Source organism: Anastrepha obliqua, chromosome 2 (assembly GCF_027943255.1).
Source record: "Anastrepha obliqua isolate idAnaObli1 chromosome 2, idAnaObli1_1.0, whole genome shotgun sequence".
Taxonomy (NCBI): domain Eukaryota; kingdom Metazoa; phylum Arthropoda; class Insecta; order Diptera; family Tephritidae; genus Anastrepha; species Anastrepha obliqua.
The window spans coordinates 124,351,406-124,361,925 of NC_072893.1; the positions used below are offsets into that span (position 1 = coordinate 124,351,406).

General features: G+C 38.5%; 1 protein-coding gene across 1 annotated transcript; it reads left to right on the forward strand.

The window, feature by feature from the left end:
- The first annotated feature begins 273 nt into the window (after positions 1–273).
- Positions 274–6,627, forward strand: LOC129238747 (vanin-like protein 1). Its single transcript, XM_054873908.1, has 4 exons — positions 274–491; positions 618–1,302; positions 5,576–6,296; positions 6,377–6,627. Exons 1-4 carry the CDS (start codon positions 408–410, stop codon positions 6,618–6,620), a joined length of 1,734 nt encoding a protein of 577 aa, XP_054729883.1. The 5' UTR covers positions 274–407; the 3' UTR covers positions 6,621–6,627.
- Positions 6,628–10,520: the final 3,893 nt, after the last annotated feature.

Genomic DNA, 10,520 nt, shown 5'->3' on the forward strand with positions numbered 1-10,520 from the left:
CTGAGCGCCTACAAGTATGCGTCGCGTTTCTATTGCTTATCAGCATTTGAAGATTAAAGCGCTACTAAAGCATTTATCGACACTTCAATCAAACAGTAATTCGTGTGAAATGTTTGCCAATTTGATAAGATTAAATGGAGCAGCTGAATAATCATTGCGTATTGCTGGTATTCGTATAGTGAGTGGATCGCAGAGGGCGTAAAAGCTGTTTGAAAGTGATAAAAGTAATTGGCATCTAACCACAAATGTTCATTTGCGTTTTGGTATGCATTTTGCACGCTTTGGAAAGCATTTAAAGCAGTTCGCAAATCTGCAGATTAAATGCTCTAAACGCTTTTTGTCGACATAGTAGTGGAGAAACAATTAGAATATAAGCCTACTAAAAATAACTACCCGAAATTCTCAAAATGCTCCAGAGTGTTTTTAAGCAAACAGCAACGTTGAACTTATTCTTCGTGTGCACCTTTCTCCTTCTATATCCTACAAATCAAGTGAGTTGATCAAAGTTCAACTAGCGGCTTATCGCCTCGATAATCGCGCACGCATATCGCACGTTCGCACAGCTAATGAGTTTGTTAAACTTGAATTCACTAACTACTTTTCTTATCAACTTTCAGCGCCCTCTTACTGTATCAGCTGCTGTCGTTGCTGCTTCTATTGCCACTGCCAACAACTCTTCGTATTATACCGCCGGCGTAGTGGAGTTCCGTCCTGCCAGAAATGCCGTCAACTCATTGGAAGACAATCTTGCTGGTTATGTGGAGATAATCAGCTCGTCAGCCGCTGATCCCACTGATATCATCGTGTTTCCGGAGAGCACTTTGAATAGCGCAACCACGTCAACATTTGTACCCGATCCTGATAGTGCAGTCGACACAATCCCATGCCTACTGGGCAATACTAGCGTTTATTCAGATTTTCTGGTACAACTCTCTTGCAGTGCACGTCAGGCGCGCAAATATGTGGTTGTCAATTTGACAGAGCGCGAAAATTGCACCACTTCACAGCAGGATCCGCGTCCGTGTGCTAGCAGCGGTTTGAATACTTTCAATACAAATGTGGTGTTCGATCGTGAGGGGCGTGTGATTTCGCGCTATCGTAAATGGAATTTGTATGGTGAGCCGAAAAATACAACGTACAACTTAGAGTTGGGCATTTTCGAGACGGATTTCGGTGTACGCTTTGGACATTTTATTTGCTTCGATATACTGTTTTATAAACCGACGCAGTCGTTAGTTGATTTGGGCATAAGGGATTTCATCTATCCTACAATGTGGTTTTCGCAGTTGCCCTTCTTGACGGGTGAGTAAAGCGTGTGAGATTGATCGGAGTGTAACTCTAATGGTAGACCGAAAAATGTAATTTTTTGATTTTTGCGGACGAGGAGGTTTAAAATGTCTAATATTACACTTCATCAAAGCTGCCGTCGCAGCCACCGCAGCAATGGTATGTCCGGCAAGAACTCTCCCTCGTTTGGAACGGTCGTCCACCCTGGAACCGCTTTCGCATTACTTTAGAGTGGCGTTCTGTCTTCCTCATTACAAGATCTTTGATTGTGTGCTTGCGTCCAGGTCCCGTTTTTTCGTATGGAAAATTTTTTCCGCAAACCGCTGACGATTTTCCACGTTTCCTCGCTGCTTAACTGCTTGCAGGAATAGCAGAATGCTCGTTGTCCAAATGCTGTCCTTTCAAAGCGACTTCTCATCGGAATATTAGCGGATTTTCAAATTTTATACCAACCAAATTACTGCCTAGTCTAATACTAAGTCTCCATCAAAATGTCAAAGGATTTTAACGATTCTCATGAGCTCTCATTTTGAAGACAATCACGTTGGCTCCGAAACATCAGAATTAAGAAAAACACGAGACATCGAAGTCAGCTATTGCCTTAACTGAATCTTTCTAAACTGTTGTGTTTAGACCGAGCGCCACAATTATTCAAATCAGAGTTTTCATTTCCTTCTGTAAGTGTTGCAGCTAGCAGAGGTGAATGACTTACCATATGCCTACGTGCAGAGATCAATTTAGGTAGGAATTTTCGGAATGAGCGAATTGCCATTCTGAGCGACAGTCAGGCGGCACTCACGGCAGTGTCGTCATTTGAGATGAAGTCCTCGCCGGCCCTTGAGTGTATCGAGTAACTGAAGCTGTTAGGAGCGCATAATTTGGACATATGGTTAATTTGGGTCCTAGGACACAGGGGTATAATTGGAAACGAAGTAGCGGATGCATTGGTAAGAGAGGTTGTGGCCTCGTTATTAATAGTGCCCGAACACTTCCTTGCTATGAGACAACACACCATCAATGAGAAGCTTAAGGGTAGATTCACACTATGGTGCCGATCACGGTTCGTTCTCGGTCTAGTCTCGGTCTAGTCTCGGTTCGGTAAAATCTTTCGACATCTACATTTGTGTTCTTACATCGGTCCAGTCGCGATTCATCGTTCGTCGCGTGAACACGTGATTACTTTATTATCTTGAATACTGATATTGATCGTTATTTTTTAGTTATTCACCATTTGAATAAAACTTCAAAATTTATAATAAATCCTGTATGCAATTACTTACCTTTTTCAAAAGACCAAGATTTTTCAGCTGTCATTGTAAAAACTTCGATCTGCACTCCTTTGCTATTGTCGAAAGACTGAACCGAGAACGCAACGTTATTCACACTATCAGTACAAGTCGCGGCAAGTTCGATCACGCTCCAGCAAAATATTCTTCGAACTTGATCGATGCTGGAGTGTGACTGTACCGAAACTTGAACAGCACGGATAGTGTGAATACAGTCATTTTCGTTTGTGAATATTTTACCGGACCGAGAGCGGACCGTGATCGGCATCATAGTGTGAATCCGGCCTAAGAGTGAAGAGCTAAGGCTAAGGGAGGATATCCGGCCCCAAACTAAAAGGCCACACCAGGAGAAATCCCCCAGTAAGGTACAACCAAAAGAGGTTTAGAAAACTCATAACCCTCCCTAAGTATAAACTGAAAATGCTCACGGGCATTCTCCCCCCCCCCCCCCCCCCCCCCCCCTCGTCGTTTCTGGGACCAATCTCCGGAGATTCTTATACACTCCTTGACTACAGCGCTATAGCGGGGAAAAGGTTAAGATATCTCGGACAATTGTAGCCAGAAGAAAGATGTAACCCAGTCAGTACAATTCAGTTCTAGCTTAAGTTTAAGAAGGAAACTGGGTGTGGAATAGGTACTGTGATGAGTGTAGGGTACAAAAGACCTTGAGGTCAAAGTGCAAACTTCTAATCTAATCTAATCGAGTCATAATTTGATCTAATCTGAGGACCATCTTTGACTAAGTTTAGAGAGATGCATGACACATGGAAAGCAAACTCCGGACCAGACTTCCGTAAACTTTGCAGAGGACTAGTCTTTGGCTAAGTCCACTCGTAAATCTTTTTTAAGTGCAATGAACGCTGAGCTCGTAGAGGCTTCTAAACTCAGTTCTGCATGAAATTCAAAGCCTCAAAAATCGCCCTGTTCGGTTGCAGATTAATTTATAGAATTTATTTGCGAACTTCTGAGATTATCTCGGCCTGCTTTAGTGGGAAAATCAAACCGTTTTCAGAGTTGTCAGAGATATCAGTCTACGCAGACCAGCATCTGCGCACACTTAAGCCCCGTAGTAACAATTAATTTGCTTAGAGTGATGGAAATTATGGTCTGACTATTATGATCTGATGTCTGCAATGAAAATTGATTAAACTCTTATCTTGTTTAGCTGGTTGTTCATCTTTTAGGGAACAGTTTTGGGTATTGTGCTAAATTTGTTGTCAACAAATTTACGCGCACCCGCCCTTAGTACCGCAGTCAAAATATAAAACTAGCAAAAGCCTAATCTTATCAATAATTTCAGTGCACAGCGCTGAAGTCTATATGAAAAGGTGATTCAGCCAACCACGCATAGGCCAGAGCAAGTATCTTAAACGCATTTATAATCATTTACTACTATAATTTAAAATATAAAAACCTTCTTATGATTCAAAGAATTCTTGATTAGAGAAGTTAGAGTCAAACATATTTAAGAGCATTGACATTGAGGCTGCTAGTTAGGCCCTCAAAAATCCTAAAAATTATTTGGAAATTAATTATATTTACAGCAGAACTTAACTACCCGCAGTGAGGTGGTGATTAGCTGGACGCCATGAATCTGATAAAGAAAACTAAGAATAAGTGGTAAGAGCAAAATAAATAACAAGGCAACTCGCTGCTGAAGATTTTAGGGAGCCACCTCCTTTATCGGATCAACTCATTCCCGCCTTTTATCACTTCTTGCGAATGATGAGGTCAAAGTTAGACTCATCATGCTAGCCTCATCTTTCCCAAGGAAAAGGTGAGTAGAAGTCTTCATGCGACTCAGGAATCTGCTAAGGCGCAACAGCAGTAATACACGAATTTAAAAGGGAATTTCGACCGGGTATTGCGGTATTGTAGTTCATCTAATACTAGATTCCTTAGAAAATTTAGAAACCTATATGGAGAGAGCAAACGTAACTTGTTAAGCTGTGGGCGCGACGAGCCAAGGCACTTCGCGGCGTCACATCCTTGAAAGCAGATTGTGATGTCTATCAAAAAAGTAAAGTTGTAGAATTCATTAGCGCTATGTCGCTTGTTTCTAAATGACTAAACTAAGAAGATATTTTTTTATTTGTTTTTTGAAATCTGTTCTTGACATATCCTATCGCTAGCTGCCTTGCCTAGTGCGGGCCAGTGGCTTGAATCCATTGCAGTTCTCTTCCTCATAGGTATGTGGTTTCATGGAAAGCAGAATTTCAGTCCCCATTTGTGGTTTTGACGCAACTCATCTTTCAAACAGTTTTCTCGTTTCCCGTATGGCTTTACTTTATAGAGAAAGCACGAAAATACTTCTCTTCTTCGAAATCCTTACACTGGGAAGGAATTCGAAAAGTAATTATTCAGCTTCGATTATTTACAGGATCTTCTATCGGGCTTATAGAACTGGTCCAATTTCCTAGTGGCGTACAAAGCTCCTGCCGAATTTTGTCTCCTCTTGTATGAGTTTGAGGGAAGGTCTTTCCAGCGAATTTATGGGCAGTGAGCTGCTTCTTGTGCCTACTCTACCTTTTTGTTAAACAAAGTCGATTGCCAAGATCTTTGCCTGACTGAGTTTCAAAATTTCAGTATAGGTTTTTAACTTCCAGACGTTTGCTTACCCTTTTTCTCTTTTAACAAGAATTTGAGAGAAGGCCGTCTGGAGATTTTAGTACATATAGTCCGTTGATTCCGGAATATTTGATCTTCCTTTCCCTCCTCTTCCATGAGTTTGGGAGAAGGCCTTTCCAGAAAACTTATCATGAACAAATTTGCCTTTAAAGAGCACCTGAAGATTTTAGTATAGGCTGATGACTTTGGTATATTTTATTCTTCGTTTCCTTCTTTTATATGAGTTGCCTTTGCTGGTGAAAGAATTGGCAGAGGAGATTTTATCCAATCGCCTTCGTACTTGTCAATTTGATCAAATAAAACTCGTATTCTATTTTAACTTCACCCGGGACAGATTTTGAAATATCTCCCTTTTATTTATTTGTTCCTTTCAGGCGTCCAATTCCAACAGTCGTGGTCCTACATAAATGACGTGAACTTTCTTGCCGCCGGCGCTAGTCTACCAGCCATTGGTAGCACAGGTTCGGGCATTTATGCTGGTCGCAAAGGTCCATTGGTCTCCGTAATGAATACCGGTGACGGCGAGCGTCATCTGTATGTGGCGCAAGTGCCTAAACTAAGTGAAAATCCGCAAAGGGCGCAGGCCATAAATGAACAACGGACAATAACACCAGCACCACGGCTAACGCATTTAAATCAGTCTGATATTTTGTTGAAACGCGATTACTTGGATCAGTACGAGAGTGTGTTAGTCGATCTGACGAATGCGACTGGACGTTTGGTGACCGACGTCTGTTACAAGGAGTTCTGTTGCCACTTTGAGCTGCAGTGGCAACAATTGAGCAGCACAGTTGGCCAATACTATAACTACCGTTTGGGTGCCTATGAGGGCATGCGCGATGAACCGGGCGCGGAAGGTACGAATGCGTTACGCAATTGCGCCATTTTCACATGCACCGGTACAAATATAGCAGACTGCGGTAAACTTTTTGAGGCTAATGTGACGCAACAGCCGCAGGTCGCTTTCGAACGCATAGTAATCGAGGGTGACTTCGAGATGGGCTATCCAGCGCTGTTGATGCCAAATAGTTTACGCGATGATCTACTGCCATTGGATATGGATGAATTTGAGTGGGGGGAATCGGACAACGCTGAGTAAGTGTTATTTGGCCTTTAGAGGATGTGTGAGTGGTTTGATGCACTAATGTACTGTTTTTCTGCACCAACATTTCTAGTGGCTCGCGTCATGTACGTTACACTTTGAATACCACAACGTCTAATCTCTTGGCTTTCGCGATCTATGGTAACTTTTATGATGGGACAGGTTTTATCGAACAGTCAACCTCCAGCAGCCAAGCGACAACGGTGGACCCGACAACGACCACTGATCCAAATGCAGGCGGAGGTGTTGGTGCTTTGCTACAGTCAAATCTATTGATGTGGCTTGTAGTTGGCTTACTCAGTGTAGTTTTTAAGTAGAATAATTTTGCTGATGGAAAATCTATATTACGAATAATAAAAAAATGGTTTATACACATTGAAAATATTTACAAAAAATTGTTGTGCGTGATTTGGACTTTTAAAACATTTGTTGTTATTGTTGTGTAGTCTCCGATCGTCATCGCCTAGCGCATCTAACAGTAGATCGAAGAAACGCACTGTTTCGACAGGTTCGACGCAGAGAAAGAGGCGTGTTAAGTGAGTGGATTTGAGAAGGCATGTTAGTATTGTGCGGTGTACCTTCACAAGCTGGGCATATATTGAGTATATCGGGTCGATTCTAGACAAGTAGGAGTTTAACCTGATACAATATGGACCCCGTAATTAAGCCACTAGTTACGCAGATCTCACAGAGCAACTGAAGCTGTTCGCCTGCAATAGGTGGTGGCGGGTCTCCGATAACGTTGTGCGGGTTTTGGTAGTTTAGGAAATTAGTATCGTTCTCGCCATGAGAGTCGTTTAATTTCTGTCTATATACTTTCCGGTACAGTAGTTGCAGTTGTGTTTGGCCGTGGATTTCCTTGGTGCAGTCGAAGTTATGTCTCTTGATTCGCCTAGAGGATGGAAAGCCCTTTCCATGGCAGCTGGTTCTAACTTCAAAGGCCCTATATAACTCTCTGTTCATTCGAAAGAAGATGGAAAAAACAAAGCAATTGGGATGCTAAAAAAATAAAAGTAGTTTTATTAAGAAGTAAATCTTTTAGGAATAAATGACAAAAAAAAAAAAATTCCAATCTCACTACTATTCTGAAAGATACATCTTTAAGAAACCTTAACTTTCTGTTCATCTGTCTGTAATAGTAGGCGCGTATGTATGTTGCCAAGCGGAAAACAAGCAAATGTTCATTCATCCAACTTTTCCGGTACCACACCGATAAGAGAGTTTAAGAGAAAATGTATGTAAGTAGAAAAAGAAGTGAGTGGCAGCATTTCCCCCACCCAATCACCCGTTCACCTACATATGTATGTATGTACCTTTGTATGCAATGCAGTTCAGTGAAAATTTGTACTTGTTCCCCATACAAACTAAATATCTACAATTGCATAGTGTGTGTGTGTACGTGTAAGTGTGTATATGGTATGCTTGTTGTTGGCACAAACTGTTGCTCCACTTGTTTGCATTCAACAGTCTGTATTCGTTCATAGAAATGGGAAACACCTACTCGCACATACACACCCACACACACACACACTATATACATTTTCGCAGTTCAAGGAGAACTTTTGTGGCGCTGGGAGAGAACATAGCGAATAAAGCGCGTAACTTCGGGCGCTAATTTCCAGTGGAAGGCGCCAAGAGAGTGCGTCTAGAGAGTGGAACATAGAGAAATGAGTAAGGGCTCACGAGCACTCAATTCATTGTAGAGATTTACTGGTTGGTGGCTATAGGCCAAAGGAGCGTGAAACAGTAAAGACAATAAATAATTTAAAAATATGGAGAGTTTGTTTAGCGCACCTGAAATTTTGTGCTGTTGAGTTTTTTTATGAATGCTGTTCATAAAATATGAATGAGCAGGCGAAAAAGTGAAAATCCTTCAAGTAGAGTGCGGAAATCAAGCAACTCAAGAGACTTTAATGCGAAGCTACTTCGAAAATGAAAATATGTTGCTGCAGCAATGAGAGCAATTGCTTTGGTTTTAAGGCCTTGTTAATTTTTTTTTGTTTTTCGAAAGAATGAAGTTTACAATGAAAACATTTATTCTAAAAAAAACAGTTATTTTATATTTTAATTTATAATTCGAAATCGAGGAGTGTTTTTCTGGAATTATAAAACAAACAACAATTTTCAACAGTTTGTATAAAATTATTTCTAACAATTATGTATTTTTTTAATAATTATAAAACTATTTTTCATATAGCATATTTATTTTATAAAATTAAAAACCAAAAAGCTCTTAAGAAAATAACTTAAAAAAAATAAAAACCTATAAAAAATGTTGAAAAGAACCTAATATATTTCGTTTTCTTATTGATTAAATTGCAAAATTATTCGAATTTAAAAAAAAAAAAAAATTCTCAAAAATAACCAACTGATTTATGAACAAATTAAATGAAACTATTTCTCAAACAATTTTACTTAAAAGTATTATTTAATTTTCTCAGAAAAATTAAAAAAAAAGATATTGAGAAAATGTTCAAATTTCTTGAAAAGCTACAAGAAAAAAAAAATGAATATATATATAAATATATAATATACAAACAATTTTGAAACGACTCTTCCAAAATGTCTATAAAATATTGTTCAATATTCAAATATATTTCAAAAATGCTAGATTTTTTTATTTCTTTTCACTCCGAAAAATTATAAAAAAAGTTAAAAAAAAATAAAATAAATGGAATTGTTTTTTTATCTTATTTAAAATGCATATATTGTCATGACAATTGGCCAAATTCCCAAAGAAAACTAGAGAAAAATATTTAAAAAATTTTGAAACGACGCTAAGATATTTCACATAAAAAGTGTCTTTAACATAACCTTCAAATTGTCAAAGTTGTATTACAATTTTCAAAAAATCTTTTGCAAAAATTACGAAGAAATGTTTTCTTATTAAAATTGTTTCCCAAAATTCGTAGAGAATAATGTATATTTAAAAATACCAAAAAAAATTGTTTTCCAAATTTTCTGTCTTTGTTTTCGAAACTTTTTTTTGTAATTAAACAAAATTATTTCTTAAATAGTTCCATTTAAAATGCATATTTATATTTTATTGAAAGATAAAAAAAATGAAAAATGTTGAAAACAACCTAATATAATATAATATAATATAATATAATATAATATAATATAATATAATATAATAATAACCAAAAAATAAAAAAGGAACATAAAAATTATAACAAAAAACAAATAAAAATGTTGAAAAGAACCCAAGAAAATTGACATAAATAAAAAAAAAAAATAGAAAAATACTTCACGATTTTAAATATTGAATAAATTTCAAAACAATTAAAATTTAGTAAAATTAAAAAAAAAGAGTTGAAATGTTGTTGTTAAAAATGTTGAAAAAACCGAAGATAATTTACTTTAATTCCATAACCTTCAATATTGAATAAATCTCAAAACTATTGGAATTAAAAAATTTTGTAAATTTGGTACCATACTAGAGCCTCACCAATGACACCAGTTGAAGACTTTTAGAGAAATGCCCGGTCTGAAATTTCATGGGCTCTCAGAAGTTTCGAGGCCTTCGCAGAAAGTCAAAGGAGCCCTCTAAGTCTCAAGTCTCACTCCGTATAGCTACCTAATTTGTTAAATACTAATTTCTGACATCTTTATAAAATTAATTTGCGGTGGTGCATTGACATTAATTCTGATAAAAAAAATTATAGTAAACTTCCTGGAAGTTCATAAAATAAAACTGCATTCTGTTTTAACTACCATAAAACACAAATATCCACCATCTTCTTCCTTTTCCTCCTGCCGCGCTCACTTTTCCACATTTACCCTCATACTTGAAAGATCCCGCCAACTAGCGCGCCAGATAATCACTCTGGCAAAGGCCGCATGAATGAAAGAGTTTTTGGAGAGCATCCTCGCCAGCGGTCACCTGCAATTGGAGACTTTCAGGTGCAAATTCCAAATAAAGCATAAAAAGAATTCCCTTCAATGAACAGCTCAACAGTGCGCTTAACTTTTTCCAGCTCGCCATAGTTGTTGCCGACCCACCGCAATGTGCTAGCAGCGGCATGTGCCGAGCAGTTGGCCAGTCAGTTAGTCGGCAGGCGAACAGGCGCCAAAGTATAGTATACTTCGGTGGGTACGAGTTGCCCGTGACGAGCGGGCGAATAGGGAGAGTGTAGTTGTGCTTCAACTATTGGCTAGTATGAGCGTACATACATTTCTGTGTGTGTGTCTGTTAGCAGGGAAATTTTTGGAAT